The sequence below is a fragment of the Spea bombifrons genome, chromosome 1 (genome assembly GCF_027358695.1).
Source record: "Spea bombifrons isolate aSpeBom1 chromosome 1, aSpeBom1.2.pri, whole genome shotgun sequence".
Taxonomy (NCBI): domain Eukaryota; kingdom Metazoa; phylum Chordata; class Amphibia; order Anura; family Pelobatidae; genus Spea; species Spea bombifrons.
This window is the reverse complement of record NC_071087.1, coordinates 5,275,448-5,293,884: the sequence shown is the minus strand read 5'-3', so window position 1 is coordinate 5,293,884 and position 18,437 is coordinate 5,275,448. Positions and strand designations below refer to the sequence as shown.

General features: G+C 44.2%; 1 protein-coding gene across 1 annotated transcript in view; it reads left to right on the top strand.

Annotated features, from left to right (window-relative positions):
- Positions 1-471: 471 nt before the first annotated feature.
- The window catches only part of RAB11FIP5 (RAB11 family interacting protein 5), a 33,641-nt gene continuing 15,675 nt past the window's right edge, over positions 472-18,437 (top strand). The window contains exon 1 of the mRNA XM_053458100.1: positions 472-850. Coding sequence (XP_053314075.1) covers positions 495-850 — 356 coding nt within the window. The 5' untranslated portion in view covers positions 472-494. The remainder of the gene's footprint in view (positions 851-18,437) is intronic.

Genomic DNA, 18,437 nt, shown 5'->3' with positions numbered 1-18,437 from the left:
TATCTGCATTGGGATTGTCCAGCTGTGCGTTAACCCCTTTAGGTTCTAGGCGCATGTATTTGCATTCTAGAGCGTCCCGGACTGCCGCATCACTAGGTGTGGGGTAATTATGGGCTCTGATTGACATGTACTGGATTTATTAGTGTGGGTCTGTGTCTTGTTAACCGGTTGACTGTTTGGGGGGTTTATGGGTTTTGTCGAGAGGTTTGGGGTTAGCACCGCGTCCTGGGTCTGCATTGCTGTAGGTGGGTGTGGGTTTGCATGGGGGATATGCGTATGGGTGGGTAGATCAGGTTGCACTGGTGAGCGCAGTTGACTGGGTGTATAAGTGCAGACTCACCTGCCCCGCTCATTGGTTCATTTGCCCTTTTGTAGGTAGTTGTAGCTGTTATATTAGCCGGGGAGAGCTGGCCAGCTGATCCTTACCAGAACCTAAAGACCTTTCTCCACCGCAGGTAGATGATAGTTCTGTCGAGAGCTGAACCTGCATCCTAATGTTCTTACGGCCGGACCCCGACTTGGGCTGGATCCCCACCCATGTCCAGGTGACTGTCCTCCAGGCCAGAGGCCTCAGAGCCAAAGGCAAGCATGGCACCAGCGATGCCTACACTTTGATCCAGATTGGTCGGGATAAATACAGCACCTCCGTGGTGGAGAAGACTCCCGGCTCTCCGGAATGGAAGGAGGAATGTTCTTTCGAATTGGCCCCTGGAGCCCTGGAGAGGGGAGAGGGCTGCCAACTCCAGCTGACCGTCATGCACCGGGCCCTTATTGGGATGGACCAGTTCTTGGGCCAAGTGAGCATCCCCCTGCAGCAGGTGTACCAACAGGGCCGCTCCCTGAGGAACCAGTGAGTACATACAACGTCTTATTTCTCCCCTGGGGGTGTACATGCCTTTTACACAAATATGGGGTGCAAGTTCCTCTTGTAGCAGCACCCCACAACCCGTCACTTGGCATATAGGGCAGCATTGGATAGCCTGCTCTCAGAATATTCCATAAGGATAATGGGAATTCTAGTCGGATGCCTTAAATGCCCTTCACAACAAGCTGGGCATTGCATTCCATTTTGTGGGTGTATCGGGTTAAGTCGGGGGGTGAATGGCCAGGTTAAATGCTTTAAAGCCACAGTGGTGGAATCTGGGCTCCTGTAACCTTAATCTTACCGGCATGAGTTACGTAAGAACTTCCCAAGACTGTTTTTTGGTCCTGTTGGACTATTGCCGAAATATTACGAATGCCATGGAGGACTTGCATAGCTGGCCTATATGTGATCACTGCTTAACCCTTTAATGGGCATGATCACTCGGGTTAATGCAAGTGGAGGGCCTGACGAGGCTTGCAGACTTGGGATTTTACACCCCCCCCCCTGTATTTGACCACCATATGTGATATATCCCACACCGGAGGTCACGTCTTTGCTAAGTCTCCATAGCCAATTTCCCATATTGCCTTCGCAACAACCCCAGTCTGCCAGTCTGTGGCTTCATATTAGGAATAGGGTTGCCATATCAGCATTTTTCAGATTTTTAACATGCTGCTGACCCCAGTCTATAAAATGCTTCGTGGCGGTATTGGGGTTGAATAAACCTTAATAAATGATTGGCTTCCTACTATAAGTTTATACATTTCGCATGCTACAGGGTAACGTTATAGGCGGGTGGAAAAAAGGGTAACTCTTTAGGAACTTTTTAACATTTACTTGTGTGGATTAAACAAGGTTATTGGTTTCTATGGCAACTGCACTCATACTTGCAGTTTATAATATAATCCATCGTACGGAGCTCCTGTTTGATCTGCTTTGCGTTGTTACATATGTAACATTCAGCAGAGGAAATTATTGTTACTGTCGGGTTCTAGAGCTTCTTTCCTTACTGTTCCTCGCGTTCCGTGAATAAGTGTTTTGCCCTCGCAGGTTGGAGACCTCCGCGGACGTTGCAGGCTCCGGTGAAACTAGATATTGAGATTGCTCAGCAGATCGGCCACAAACGGGAGGACTCAGCAGTTGGATTCTTATGTATTTTCCAGAAATGGCTGCTGCGACACAAAGTACAGGCAGGGACGTGTATTTGCGAAGAAGAAATGTCAGAACGAGCGGCCAGAATCTAAAACTAGAGGGTCAGAGGCTTGGATGGGACGTAAAGACGTTTTAGTTTACTGAGAGGGTGCTAGATAAGTGGAACAGTCTCCCAGGGGAGGTGGTAGAGGCTAATACAGTGAAGGAACACACCCTTTACATTGGTGAACTCCAGAAAGCCACATGGAGATAATGGGGTTTATTCACTAAAGGGAGGGTTTGCAGGAGAGTTATGGATTTTACTTCCTCGCTTCATTATGAAGGGCAGAAGAAGCACTGAGCTGACCCTGTATAATGTGTGTGCTGCTCCCGCGACACGGCGTTTCTCCGCGGGGGCCGGGAGAAGCGCTGCTTGACTCGGAGTCTCTGGGCGAGACCCGGAGTGTTCCCCGGAATGCCGATATGTGCGTTTCAGGGTGTACACGGTGTGCTGGTACATTTTGTGGCCGTGACAGCGTGTTCTGTTGCCCGGTTCCACGTGTGCCCCATTGTTTCGCTCTGGCAATTGGTACATTCTGCATTACTGGAAGACCCCATGAGTTCTGACCTCCCAGCGGCCCCCCTGGTGAGGCTACCTGCCGGCATAGCCTGGTTTCACGTTCTGTGACGTGATCTTGGTCTTATTAGAGAAGCGGCCTGCGTGGCTGCCTGGTGGCAGATGCGTTATTGAAATTATTAGCGTTTTTGTATCCCTCCTCATTCTGATTCTTTCGCAGAAACCATTTATAACTGTCACAGTGAAGGATTTCCCCCTTTCTCTATTACTGCATTAGCTGTGACAAATTACGGCAACCTTTTAATCCCAGAGTTCCAACCGAGTCAAACTCCCACGTTCACCCTATAAATGCCGGTGTATCTATATATTTTATTTAAATAAATCCTCTTTTAGTCAATCCCCAAATTTATTTTTATTGTTGCCATTGTGTTGCTTTGTAGGGTTCGGTATCCTTGATCTCGTCCCATCAATCAAACTGCAGCCTTGATCCTTCCAAACGCTTCATTAACAGATATTTCAAAGAGCCGTCAAACGGCATCCATGTTGCTTACAAAAACTTTATTAGCCGAGGCGTTTCAGAGCGATGACTATAAAAACATTAATCGCATGATGTGCAATGGCAACCGTAACAATGAGTCTTCCCTGTCTCTTCTTGCTCGTGCGTCTCTTAATAGGGCTTCCGGCATATAAATTCAGGGTATTTTGATTTAAACCTAATAGATAAAATTACAATTATTTAAATAAAAATGTTAGAACGTTACTTTTAAAAAAAAATAAATGATAGCTTGTGTTGGGCTCGACCGCAGAAATCTCACTTGCCCCAGCTTGTGAAGAGCAGTGGTATATTTAGGGGGTTCGTTGACCGAGGGCAACTTCTCCACCCACCCTGCTGTTGGATGGACTCGCGCCTTCTGTCAGAGCCCTAACTTAGGCTTTTGGTGCCTGGGGCAGGGATGGAGGTCCTTCCCCCGCACTGGCGTGACATCTCCTTCCAGAAGTGGGTGGAGACACAGGGGGGATTGCTGTCTGGTGCCCCTGGGGCAGCTGCCCCTTTCATCCTGTGCATATGTTCTGCCTCTGGAGGATATACAGCGCGGGGGGAGGGGTATGAAGGTTGTGCCGGCTCGGCAGCCACCTCCATAGTGAAAATGGGGACTGTTACAATGGAAATGGCTCATCTCCCCTGCTGGCCCTCAGAGTAAGCGGTGCAGTAGGTGGCCTCCAATCTGCACCTGGTAATGCAGCACAGAAATTGCTACCCCCACCCTAGGCCTAGGACCACTCATAAGCTGTGCCATGACATCATTACAAACCGTAACTAAGGGCCAACAGATCATTGCGCCATTTTTTTTCCCGGAATTACAATATAAGTCTGTAGGGTGCGTCCTCCATTGATTGAATATCTGCAGTCCGTATCAGAAGCTGATCACTGGGACTGATGGAGTCCAGGCAGTTTTTGTTGCGAGGTCATGCTTTTTAATATGTCTGTGAAAGCCACGCGTTGACCCGGCCATTAAAACTCGGACATTTGGTCTCCTGTTTTCCAGTCGTCATTCCTCCAACATTTGTTGTTGTTGTTGTTGTTGGCTTGTATGAAGAACACCTACGAGTTGGCGGCCATACCTGTCATTATTTCCAGGAAAGGCGCGTCTCCATTTTCCAAAAAACCTCTTACGGGGTCCGTTAAAATCGCTTTATATTCCGACTAAGTTATGCCGGACCTTGGGTTCTTTTCCCATTATATGGCGCGGCAGGGAATTCCTTTCACCGACTTATTCAGGAAAGGCCTGTGGGGCGGTGAGGGAAACTTAAAAGTCATAGTATGGAGGTTGAACTGTTAACACTTCATTCCCTGGCCCTGCTGTTTTTTTTTTTTTGGGGGGGGGGTTCTTTTTTTCCTCCCCGGCCGTGTGATCTGTGCCGGCAGCCGGTGGGACCTCTATTTTCAGCCGCTTTATTTATTGGGAGAGAAGCCAGTAGTAGCCGGTATGCGAGGCCTGAGCCAACTTGTTCACGAGGCCGGTGTCGGCTTTCACGCTGGGCTTATATTTTGTCATGTGAAACTCTGCCTGTGTCTGAGGTGTTTTTGTTTTTTTTGCGGTAAGGATCTGGTTTTCGATATCAGAATTTTTACCAGGCAAACGACAAACGTGAACCAACAGAGTATAAAACATACGGGAAAATCTAATACTCCGATTTTGTAGGAAAACATGGCGTGTCTGTGTATAATACGCACCGGCCAGACCAGCTCCTCGGCTGGTGATCGGTGACATAAAGAGTCATTAATCATTGATCAGAGAGCATTTTATTAGGTTAAAACAAAAGAAATCTGTAACCGCTAGCAGATCACTTGTGAGTGACAGGTTTAGGCCTCTGACATTGATTGGTGAATCCGATCGATAATCAGCGACCTAAAATGTCACTAATCGGTGATAGTAATCGGTTATGTAATGTAATAAAAATCTATAATATTTAATCTTTCTCTCCTTTTTTTCCCCCTCCTTTTTTTTTTTCTTTTTTCCCTTTTCTCTCATGTTGTATTGTATTTTTTTACTCTTATAATGCCGGCATACTGCATCGATTGTTACTTGGCCATTACAAGCCTGTGGGGACTGGAGACACAAGCGTTAACCTCATAGTTACATAGTTACATAGGCTGAAAAAAGACATGCGTCCATCAAGTTCAGCCTTTCCTATATCTGTTAATTTGTTGCTGTTGATCCAAAAGAAGGCAAAAAAAACCCCTTCGCTATTTCCAATTTTGCACTAACCAGGGAAAAAAATTCCTTCTTGACCCCAAAATGGCAGTCAGATTTCTCCTTGGATCAATAAGCTGTTTCCCCATAATTAAAGATTATATCCCCGAATATTATGTTTTTCCAGGTATCCATCCGGTTGCAGTTTAAATGTCTGTACAGACTCCGATAAAACTACCTCTGCAGGCAGAGAATTCCACATCCTTATTGTCCTAACTGTAAAAAACCCTTTCCTCTGCCCTAGACTAAATCTCCTTTCTTCCAGTCTAAACGCATGACCACGTGTCCTATGCATAGTCCTGTTTATGAACAGATTTCCACACAATGGTTTGTATTGGCCCCGAATATATTTATATAACGTTATCATATCCCCTCTGAGGCGACGTTTCTCTAAACTAAACAGATTTAAATTAGTTAACCTTTCTTCATAACTATAGTGCTCCATTCCTTTTATGAATTCTGTAGCCGCCTCTGCACCCTTTCTAGTGCTATGATATCCTTCTTTAGAAAAGGTGCCCAAAATTGCACAGCATACTCAAGGTGCGGCCTTACCATTGATTTATACAGAGGCAAAATTATATCTTTATTACGCGACTTGATGCCCCTTTTTATACACGACAATACCTTACTGGCCTTAGCAACTGCAGACTGACACTGCACATTGTTGCCTAGTTTGTTGTCTATAACAATTCCCAAATCCTTCTCATTTGTCGTTACCCCTAATCAGGCCCGGACTGGGACAAAAAATAGGCCCGGGCATTTAAGCCTGAGCAGCCCATATTTATTTATTTATTTATTTATTGTTAAAGCCCACCCGTACCATCTTTGCATTTAATCATTCACACAAATCATTAACACATTCATTAATGCAGTCTCACAAATCATTCAAGCAATTCATCCTCACATGAATTCATTGTCATACGCATTCACACAATTCATCCACACATTTATTCATTCATTCTCATACGCATTCACACTAGCCCCTCTCTTCATCTTATCTGCCCCTTCTCACTATGTTCCCCCTTTTCACTATGTAACCCCCTTCCCCACTTCTCAATATGTACCGCCTCTATCTATCCCCTCTCCCCCTTTCTCACTATCTAACCCCCCTCTGCCCCTTCTCACTGCACCCCCCTCCCTCACCCTACTTACCTTGTTGCCGGAGCAAGCAGCAACTGCGACCGCGCCTGTGCCAGGGCAGGATTGACTTAGGGGCTGATGGAGCTGCAGCTCCAGGCCCCCACCTTAAAATAGGTCCAGTCAGGACTGGACTGACTGGTCCTATATGGCCGCATTAACGCAGAGCCCCTTAAGCCTGCCGCAACTACCCCCTCCTAACTATCTACCCTCTCCCTCTTTAAAGTTCACTTACCTTTCAGGAGTCCTGTGGTGGGGGTGCAAGGCCTCTGCCTCCCAGCTCTGCCACTGTATGGAACAGTATAGAGTGATGGGAGTTATGATGTACTTTTAGAGCATTATTAGATCATGAAAAAGACATTGGAAATGGTACAGCATAACACCCATCACTCTCACACACTTACCAATCCACACATATACCAATCCACACACATACACCAATCCACACATACACCAATCCACACATACACCAATCCACACATACACCAATCCACACATATATACCAATCCACACATATATACCAATCCACACATATATACCAATCCACACATATATACCAATCCACACATATATACCAATCCACACATATATACACTAATCCACACATATATACCAAACCACACATATATACCAATCCACACATATATACACCAATCCACACATATATACCAATCCACACATATATACTAATCCACACATATATACTAATCCACTCTCACTGAATGTTTTCCTACCTTTCCTCTTTTCTCCTTACAGCTCCTTTTCCTCCTCTTCTTCAGTTCTTCTGTCTTCTCTGTCTTCTTCCGGGTCACCGGGTCGGTGGGCGCGGCTTCAGTGTTGTGCGCCGGGATCTGACAGCAAACCCCGGCGCACAACAGCTGTTGTCGCGCAGATCACAAGGGAGCGGTATCGGAGGTCTTTAACAGACCTCCGGCTCCCTTGAGTGATTTTAAGCCGGGTAGAATCCGTCTTAAAATCACTCAAGGGAACCGGAGGTCTGTTAAAGACCTCCGATACCGCTCCCTTGCGAGCCTGCTCCTCCAGCGGCGGACATTACTGTCCGTCTCTGGAGGAGTGCCGGGTGCCGCAAGTTGGCAGCTCCTGATGAGCGGCACCCGGTGCGGACCGCCCCCCGTCGCGCCCCCTGGAGTGTGGCGCCCTGCTCTAAGAGGCCGGGAAGCCCCCACCAGGGCCGGCCTTAGGGGTCTGCGGCCGCACAGGGTTTAAATTAAAACATCGGGGTTTTTTTTTTTCAACTTTATTTAACATCCTCCATGTTAAATAAAGTTAAAAAAAAAACTTTATTTAACATGGAGGATGTTAAATAAAGTTAAAAAAAACCCCGATGTTTTAATTTAAACCCTGTGCGGCCGCAGACCCGTAAGGCCGGCCTTGGTGGGGACTTCCCGGCCCCTTAGAGTGGCGGACCCGGTCGCAGTTGCGGCGGGCTTAAGGGGCAGGTGCCCCTTATGCCCTGCGTTACTGCGGCCGTAGGTAGGTTAGGGGCCTGGAGCTGCAGCTCCATCAGCCCCTAAAGTCAATGCGGCCCGGCCCACCGGGCAAATGCCCGGTGTGCCCGATGGCCAGTCCGGGCCTGCCCCTAATTCACTACCGTTTAGGGTGTAGGTTGCTTGTGCATTCGCTACCCCGAAGTGCATAACTTTACATTTATCTACATTGAATTTCATCTGCCATTTGTGTGCCCAGTCCCCCAGTCTATCTAGATCCCTCTGCAGCACAGTAATATCCTGCTCGCCCTGTATAACTTTACCTAGTTTAGTGTCATCTGCAAACACAGAAACATGACTTTCAACGCCTATTGCCAGGTCATTTATAAATATGTTGAACCTCCTTTAATGCTGTGATAGTGGCATTTAAGGGGTTAACGCTTTACAATCACATGGAGTGATTATGCATTAACAAATATTTAGTCACGTTTAATATGCAACCCCCTTTTTCATAACTCTTGAAAAGTGGGTAAATTGTGCATATTATACTCTGGATTTTACGGCAGTAAGTGGCTCCGGCGATTTAAGAGAGTTTTTTAGTAATGCTGTTAATTTGCCTGCAGCATTTTATTCCAGTCTGGTCTCTTCTGCATTCTGGATTTTATAGAAATTGTGAAATATTTAACTTTTTTTTTTACTTCCCTCCCATATCTCCTCTCCTCCCTAGGGTACTAAGTTCCTGCGACCTGATTCCCTTTAAAATGAATGAAATGAATGAAATGAGTGGCAACGGCAAATCACATTTATCCTTAGTTGGATGTCATTGTTCAGCAGCCAATCGTATGACTGCGCCTAATGATTTCAAAGTGGGCTGAGCTTCGGTTGACTTGTCAGTTTGAGTGCTAGTGAGCATATGCGGGAAGTGTACTTAAGTATGCTTCCTGCTTTCAGGAAGTGGGCGTAAATGGCCATATTGGTCAAAGAGCCGATGGAGTCTTCATACTTTTTTATTGGGCCAACACAAAAAAGATTTAGGATAACACCTGGGAACTCTCTGGGTTTGACCCGGAGATCTGCGGGTCAAGACCCAAGTCCTCCCGGGTCACAAGAGCTCCCTGGCCATTTTCCATTTAAATGGGGGTGACATGAGCAGGACCGACTGCCGACGTCGGCAGGCAATCCTGACCGTGTCCCGCAAAGGGAAGCTTCGGATAGCCGGAGCTTAGAAGTTCCCAGGTATGCCGGTCCTTGTGAGCCAAGAGGTCTCTGACCTCTCAGATGGAATTACATAAAAAATGACATATGTTAAGGTTTATGTGCCTAATATTTTCATTTGGGGGTTTGAGGAACAGCTTTCCTTCATCCAGAATGCAGGCTCCATTCAAACTAACTAGTTGTGAATTCAATCGTTAAGTCATATCACAGACATGTCATGGGTTTTTCCTGTAGCATTTAAAATGGTTAAGCGAGTCCTAAGATCCTTGTAGCCATGGCTTCTAAAGCATCCCCGGTAACTTTCTCTACTTCTTATATTGATCTCTGTTTCTGGTTTCTAAATGCTATATACATTTATCCAGGTCGTTACATTTAATACAGATTGTCTGTTAAGTTTTGAAAGTAGATAAACGGATACATTTCTATGAGTTCTTAAGTTGCTCGGTGTTCTGGAACACTTGACAGCCTTAAGGTTCGGCAGTTCCCGAGGTGGGGGGCAATTGATTTGAGGCAGGTGACTGAGTGTTAAAGTGAGTCTGTAAATGATACCCTCTCACCAATGCATCTTCTAGTACAGTAAATGGCAAAATGGGTGAATTTTTTTTTTTTTTTTGTACTATAGTGACATCATATTTATGAATCGGGGCACTTTAACCTAGCAAGTAAAATACGGGGCTTCTGAGAACCATGTTACAGGCTTCTAAACCGTAATAGCCTTTTGTTCTCCCTTTGATGTCATTGTGTAGCTGATTCTAGATTGATTTAAAAGAATTTTCATCCGTGCCTTTTTATTTGGGAATGTTTACTCGGTCTGTCGGAGGATTTTCCTGTCTGAAGACTGTAACTTGCTTTAATCCCCGTAACCTATCTTTCCACACTGAACCCCCCCCCCATTTTTTGTGGTCTACTTTGTTGTGGCAGCCTTAGAGAAGCGGATGGCCTCCCAATCTATAAGACCGTGTTTTTGAAAGTCTTTTCTAGGGGTTTGACAAGTCAGACAGACGTATCTTTTTAAATTTTTTTTAATTTTTGTTTTTATTTTATGAATTTATCATCTATAGTAAAAAGTTGGAGGACTCTTAGACGTGAGAGGGCATCGTCTGGTGGAACTTTTAAACATAGAGAAGGTTAGAGAGGTCTTACTGTGCCATCTGAAGTCATTTCGGCCGATTCTATCAAAAGGTTTTGATGCTTTTCTAGATATGAAAGGCATGCTGGGTTATCATGAGTAAAAGTAGATAAGAGAACGCTGATCCAGGGTGAGTCTGAGTGCCTTGGAGTCGAGAAGGATGTTGAGATGACGTTACTGTTTCAGTGGATCAACCAATATGGGTTTGTGGAATGGTTGAACTTGATGGACTATATGTCAAGCTAATTAACTAAGTAACGTATGAACCCTAGACATGTTCAACAAACCAAAGCCATGTTCCGGTGCCCAAAGTCTTTATTGGCCAAGCCACGAACCTTAGCTCCACGTTGTCTATCTAATCTATCTAATCTGTCTGTGATTTTGCTCCTCATCGGGACTTGGTGGCTTCAAAGGGAGGGACTCTCTCTGGTTTTCATCTGGAATCTGAGATAAAGTCGCTAGAACGCCGCAGCTCTCTGAAACGCTGATATTAAACTCAACAGAGACCGCGATCCAAATTAATAACCGTATTAATAATCTGATGAATCGTTCAGTCGGGGGAATCTTATAGTGAAGATAACTCAGGTGTGTGTTGTGTGGAACACATGTAATAAAAAATCCATGAAAAATCAGGGATCTCTCCTCCTTTGAATTCAATTTTAGTTATTTACAATTTGCTTCCATGTGTTGATGTCTCACGGCTTTTGTTCTCCTACAAATAAGCTGGTTTGGGGTTGTTACATTGTAATTGTAGTAATGTATGGTTTGTATTATGGGGTCAGACAGCCTTTTTTATATTTTTTTTTTTTAGGGAAATCAACGTCAGTCCCTCATGGGAGGTCCACGTGGTTAATGTAAAGGGTTAAGCTATATATTCTTGCCTTCTCCACGTTGACGTAGCATCTCCTAACCTTCTGTTTCTGTCCAAGTTGTAACTCCATGCTCTACGTGTTGTTGTTGTTTCCCGTTATACAGCGCTGTGGAATAAATTATTCCGTATTAATCGATGATAATGTGTAGAAGACTCACAGAACCTGCTTTCCTTTTTGCATTAAGCAGGTTCCCGGATGCCTGCATGGCGTCGGGGGATGGCAGCTTTGCTTGTGGGGTTCTTGTTCAGGAAATGTATGGCAACATTTTACCTCTATTCATTTGGGTTGCACAATGTATAGGTGAGATTTAAGTGTGTGTGTGTGTGTGTGTGTGTGTGTGTGTATGTACGCATCATATGTGACGTCTCAGAAGTGCTTTTATAAAAAATATCTGTATCCCTTACCAAATCCTATCCGAGATGTGAATTGTAAAAACATAGAACCTGCCAGCAGATCGGCCCCGTTCGGCCCCGGTCCAGTCGCCCGTTTCTCCCACTGTAAAGACTCAAACCTTAATCAGTTGTTGGTCTCGTCTTAGATTCAGGAGCCGTATGTCTATCCCGCGCCTGTTTAATACCCTCACTGTATTACCCAATACCACTTCTGCTGGGTGGCTTATCTAGGGATCAGTTTTTTCCAACTTTCTTCTGTTGGCAGGGCTAAACTATAACAAACATCGCTTTATTTAACTCTGTTTGCGTTATAAACCGTGTTTATCATCACTACCATTTCAAACGTTCTATTCTGGAACGCGATATTCTTAGCCTGTGTTTAATCTGCTCAGGAAACACGCGTGTTTTGGTTTAGAGTCCGGGTATTTCTGACCAGATAATGTAATTCCAACGCTGAGATGAGCTTTTTTTAAATATATTTTTAATTCTCCTGTTTATACTTATTATTGAATTTTTTTTTTTTTGTTTTTTGTTTACACTGTATGTCACCCAACATCCTTGCACTTGGCTTACGCAGCCTCGATGCCCGGGTCAGGCCCTCTAACCAGGTTAATGACCCAATATTTTACACCATGCCAAGAGTGGGGTAGAGAAGGCCACAGACCATTTCTTTATTTAACCGAGCCATTGCCGCTCAGCCTAAACCAAAACTAGGTGCGTTACCAGGGCGATGACGACCAAACCAAACTACAATTAATGACAAAAACGCTCCTAAGCTTACTGGGCTATCCAGGAACCACCAACACAGGAGAGGACAAACCCGGACTCCCAACCCCAGAACCGAGGCTCCGAGCGCCGCCAGTAAATACCATCAAAATGCTCTCCACGGAGCATTAACCCCCTAGATGCCTGGTAAGCTTCCACCCCCGGCTGTGACCAAATTAACTGCTCAACTAAACGCCCCAAAATAGAGAAGGAAGGATGGGCCAAACTACATGAAATAGTGACACACAAAATAGCCCTTATGCTAATGATACCCGTCCTTGTATAACCTCCCCAAAAACTCATAAAATGCTTTCGGGCCTAGCCATACTCTGCATCCAAGTCAAGGCCTGTTCTGGGCCACCATGGTGATCATGTCTTTTACCAGGTTTTTTTTTTTATTTTTTTTTTTATTTTTATTTTTTTTCCCCAGTTGTAGTTTTTGCCCCATAATTTGATTTCAAGCAGCTACATATTATCCGTTTCTATGAGTTCTCACTCTGTCTAGTAGATTGGGCTCAGATAACAAACTATTAGTATGGCTCAGTCTTAATCTCCCACCAGGACTCTCTGAAAGTCTATGGAGGAATGGACTTACTTTATGGCAATGCTAATGATCAGCTAAGTGTGGTGTTTGACAACAATGGCGGCTCCAGGTCTGCAGATAAAGGGAGTTTATGGAAACAAAAATGAGAGAAAATCAGGTTTTTATCAAATCCTAATGACATTACTGTATACAGCGCTGGGGGGTTATTACTGTATATGCAGTGCAGGGGGGTTATTACTGTATATGCAGTGCAGGGGGGTTATTACTGCATACGGTGCCAGGGGTTATTACTGTATACAGCGCAGGGGGGTTATATTACTGTATGTAGCGCCGGGGTGGGGGGGGGGGTCTATTACCGTATGTGGTATTTTTCCAATGGACTTCCCACTTAATACACAGAGGACTGAAAAATAAAAATAATCATTTCTGCATAATAGAATAGTACAGTAGAGTCTGCTGGCAGATTGGCCCCATTTGGCCCCCGTCTAGTCGCCCATTTTTCCAGCTGTTTTTTTTTTTTTTGTTCAGACCTCGTCTCGTCTTAGATTGTATGTCTATCCCATGCATGTTTAATACCCTCACTGTATTACCCTCTACCACTTCTGCTTGGAGGCCGTTCCCTGCATACTTGCCACCCTCTTACACATATATATACTGTAATGCACACTAAGCATCACTGTCTGAATGTAGCAATACTTTAGTGTATATTGGAAGTCCAGCTCCCAGAATGCCTTGCTGTCTGCTACCCAGCACGGCGCCGAGCCTCCTCGGGATTTCTTAACGTGCGTCACATGAGGCTCAGCTTTGTAGCCCATTCACTTAATCTGCCCTGCACTTTGTATCTGACCGCAGGACTTCTGAGACCTACACAGGGAATGATTGTACCCGCATCAGAACTAAGCTGCAATCTTGTGCTCGTATTAACCGGGTTTTCATCTGCTTTTAAAGAAAAAAAGCATTGCCTAATTGTCTAATAAAAAAAAAAAAAGTGTTTATTATACTGCGCTGCGGAATACGATGGCGCTATATAAATAAATATCGAATATTTTTAAAGTCATTCATGTATGTCTTCAACACAAATGGACTACGGCAGCTCTTCAGTTTGATTCCAACTCCTATCATCCTCAGCGAGCCAAATGTTAAATATGGTCTGACCAGAGATGGAAAGATTATTATTTTAATTTTTAGTGTTAAGTACTAAAAAGCAGAAGCCCAGTCCGTGTTGGTGAGTGCACGTCGTCCTTACGCCCCGCGAGGCAAATATTGCTTAAGGGTTAAGTAACTTGCCCCTTTTGCAAGCAGGAAGGCCGAGCGTTCTGCCGGAGGAACTCGGGGTTCTGGGCTAAAATGAACAGTTTTTTTTTGTCATGAAGCAGAGAAAGTGTTGGAAAAAGGTTGTTATTGGAAAATTTGCTGCGTTTATACAGAGGTTGGAAATGAAAGTCGCGCGGACGTAGGAAGCGTCTGGATAAACCCGGGAGGTCGCTTTACTGGTGCAAGCTTATCTTAAAAAGGGAGCGTCCACAATTTGTTTTATTACTAATGGGTTAAAAAAAAAAAAATTTTTTTCCAAAAATATTGCTTTTTGTTTTTTTTCTTAAACCAGTTGTAGCTTTTGCCCCGCAATATAATGTTTTCAGTAGACTTGTGTGTTCGTTTTTGTACAAACTTCATTTTTAACGAAAATGGCCTGTTTTTCGTGCGTTCGTACAAATCAAAGAAAATGAGGGAGATCCCCGGCGAAAATAACAAAAGTTCCGGAAATTCGTTAGATTCGTTGGCACATGTAACCGCCATTACAAGATGTTTTGGCGCTCTGTTGATGAGGTAAAGTGGGAGGGGCTAAAGTTCCAATCAGCTTCTGCTGCAGGAAGTGCTTGGCCGGCCCTGTATAATGTATAGCTAAGTCAGTGAGATCTATTTGGCCTTTTTACATGTGATGTGCCGGTGACTCCTTATCATACTGCCTGTGGGGAACAATAGAATGGCTCAGTCACCCAGCCTGAGACTCTGACTAATTAAAGTCTATGGAGGGACGGACGTCATTAGCATCGCCATAAAGCATCAGCTCAGTGTGGTGTTTGAGCCGGGAAATATGACCTCCTTGATGGAGTTCATATTTCCAGTTTTAGGTTCGCAGACAAGGAAGTATTCACATCTCTTTATTAGCCTACCACTTCTGCTGGAAGGCTATTCCACTTACCTACCATCGTCTCGGTAAATGTAGGCAGGTTTTTTGTTAAAGCAATCGGGAAGCGACAGATTCCAAAGCAGGGGTGCGGTTAGACCGTGTAACCCCCCCCCCTTTACTTGGCAAAACATGCACAGCAGACAAAAGGGTTTAAAAAAAAATTCCTGGATCTGCTGTGGAATGTTTTCGCTGTGACTCGCATATATAGTCCCGACCGGGCATGTTGGTGCGACACTCCCACACCCTCAGCCAGGCAAATCTGTCTTTAAACCGCACATCTGTATAGCAACCCCCCCCCCAACAACTGCTTCCTGCAGTATTACCAAATTCCTCTGTTCCGTGTGGTCGGTCTCTCTTTTTGCCCCTCTTTCCTGCCCTGATGCCCCTCTCTCTCCCCAGATCCCCCTTCTCTTCTAGGAGGTCAGAATGTTTGCGGGGTATGAGCGTATTGCAGGGTTCTACAGCCCTAAAAGCCCCGATAATGTATAGAGAAACAGCAGGGAACGGGGTTATTCTTCTTGGAAATACCATTTCATAACTAGTTGGATAACTCGGTCCCACTCGTTAGTTCGTGAGCGATTCAGAACCGGAAAAGTACCGTAATCTATTTCATAAAAAAAAAAATGTCTGCCCGGGTCCTTCTGACTGGCCATCTTTAAACAAACGGGAGTGTTCGTATTTTGTAACTTTGCTTTTAAATGTTTTTATTTATTTAATTAAAGGGAAATAAAAATCTATAGAATGCCGAGTAACACAATATTCTTTTTGGAACTTTCATATACATTTATCCCGGGTGCGGGAGGGGGAGGTTAGACTTTTTTTTTTTTTTTTTTGGAATAAGTTGCCCTCCATGTTGCCAGATATCGATTCCAACAACAAAAAAATCCGTCCATCTGGAGGAAGCTTTGGGTGTTTGGAGGGGCCCCGGGGACCTCGGGAGGTGATAGGATGATACCGGCTCTCCCTTTGAAGCAGCAGCGGGCTCCCAAACTTAATTGGCCCTTAGAAGTGCCGTAAGCTTTGTGCCGCACATCAAAGGAGGGGAATAATGATATTAATGGAGACGCCCAAACAGACCTGATTTCCTTATTACCGGGACACGGCTGTCATGGCTTCATACACATGTTCCTCTTAACCCCTTGGCAACTGTTACATTCTAGTCCTATCATCACGTATGATATAAAAAGACATTACAGCCTATTAATTATTTTTAAAAATGTCCGTCCGCTTCTTATTTATTAGGCACCAACATATTCCGTAGCTCTGTACAAATTAAATACAGGGTGGTTAACAAATTGGTAACAAATATACATTAACAGGGCCCTGTCCGTGAGCATCTACATCATACATAATCAAATATAAATATATTTTATAATTCATGCATTTTTATATATTTTCCAAAGAATTGTATAATGGCTTATAAACGATCCCGCGGCGCCCGCGCTCCAATGGAACTTTACTTGGGCTGATTAAAGGGTCGTAATCCATCTGTAGTTCACGTGGTGCATGTTGCTTGCTTGCTAAGCAATAAATATCTGTGTGTGTGTGTGTGTGTGTGTGTGTGTGTGTGTGTGTGTGTGTGTAACACGGGAGCAGCCCTATTAACTTTTATGTTCTTAGGACCTGCATGATTATTCCTCCCCATTGCGTTATCTCTCCCCTTTTGTTAAATTGCTATAGATTAATCGGGGTTATTTTATGCTTAAAGATGTAACAGTTCCTCGTAATCCTTCTTCTTCTTCTTCTTTTTTTTTTTATTTTTTATTATTATTTTAAGAATTTATTTTTTCTGGGGAAATACTTCATCTCGTTTGCCATAAAAATAAAAAAAAATAACCCCGGACGCTGTAGCGAACGCTGGTATTTAATCTGCATAAAAGTAACTTTGCGCGTAATGTACTATTCTTTCCTTTTTTTTCCCCCGATCTGTATATCGCAGCTGGGAAAGAGCTGCGCTCGTTTAGGAAGCTGGATTTGGGATGGCAGTAAAGCTCATCTTTACGTTCCCTCCTCCCCCTCTATCTATGGCTAATTTAATGTATTTTTAGATGTATAGCCTTCCTGTCGCACGCCCCAAAAGGAGGAAACCTAGATTACCGGACCGTGTACACGCAGGAATAACGCAAAGTCAGCAAAAACGATTCAAAAGCCCCTATCTGGGGCATAAATATTGGGCGTTCTGTTGGACTATATGGTCGTATATTGTATGTATCCGTCTGAAACTGTATTATAAACAGCAAAGAAAGTTAAGAACTTTTTTGTAGTTTCTATGGTAACAACCTATCGGAGCCTGTTTTTGTATCACATGACAAAGTGCTCCTGGTGTTAACTAAGGCTCAAATTTAACTGGATTCAAAGAATTAATGATGAAATTTGGGAACTCTCCAGGTTTTGCTGTAAGACTCTGGGTGAAGCGCCGTTTAGGCTCCGGGGTAAATAAAACCACCCTTACAACCCCCCCAGACCGCTTACCCAAATAACCGCAGACACGAGTCGATACGGATGAAAACCGGCCACAGGTTTATTACAGAATACAAAACCAATACTGCAGTGGCCTATTTTCAAGAGAAAAAAAAAACACCAGCTTCTAACCAAATGTCAAAACATAAATAATTTAACAATGAAACATCCGAACTCAAACTAACGCAGTAATAATAAATTAACTCCATCCGTGCCGGCCCTGCTTCCATACTTGCCACCACCAAGGTATTCACCCCCCCCTCAGCCCCAACAAACTGCTCCCTGGGCACGACGAAGGTCATTGATTTTTACCACAAGAGGATTGGGACCGGACTTCTGTCCTTACCACCATTACTAATTCCTGACCAGCAAGGACACGGCAACCTGCCTGCGCTGACGAAGAAAAGAAAGTTAAAACACTGAGAATGATACAACAAAGGGAAGGGGCCGGCTATCAAAACGGCAATGACCCAGTTCACCCCTATATCCCCTCTGAATGCATGCCCCCCCCCGCGCCATGTATCTACCAATCACTGCGCACTCGCCCGTGTGCCCTGTACATTAAGATGTGCGAATTCCCAGGGGCCTGACATGTAAAACCATAGGATTCAGAGAGTGTTAAATTGGGTCGTCGTCCAGTTGTGGCACCTACAGCATAGAACAAAGTGTAAGCTAGATTGCAAAAAAAAATGCTTACGTACTATTACTTACTATGTTTTTTTTAATGTATTTCTATTTTACAAAACAAAGCGATGAAAAAGGGGGGAATCCATGGTTTAATAAAAAACAGCTTTTTGGTTATGAAAACCTTCACACTGAAGGGGTTAATATAAAGCAAGGACGTAAAATAAGCCAAGTCCCTTGGCATTCTGATTTTTTTTTTTTTTTTTTTATATATATTTTATTTTTGGGGAAAGAAACACAAGAAAAACACTTGGAATAACAAACTAGTAA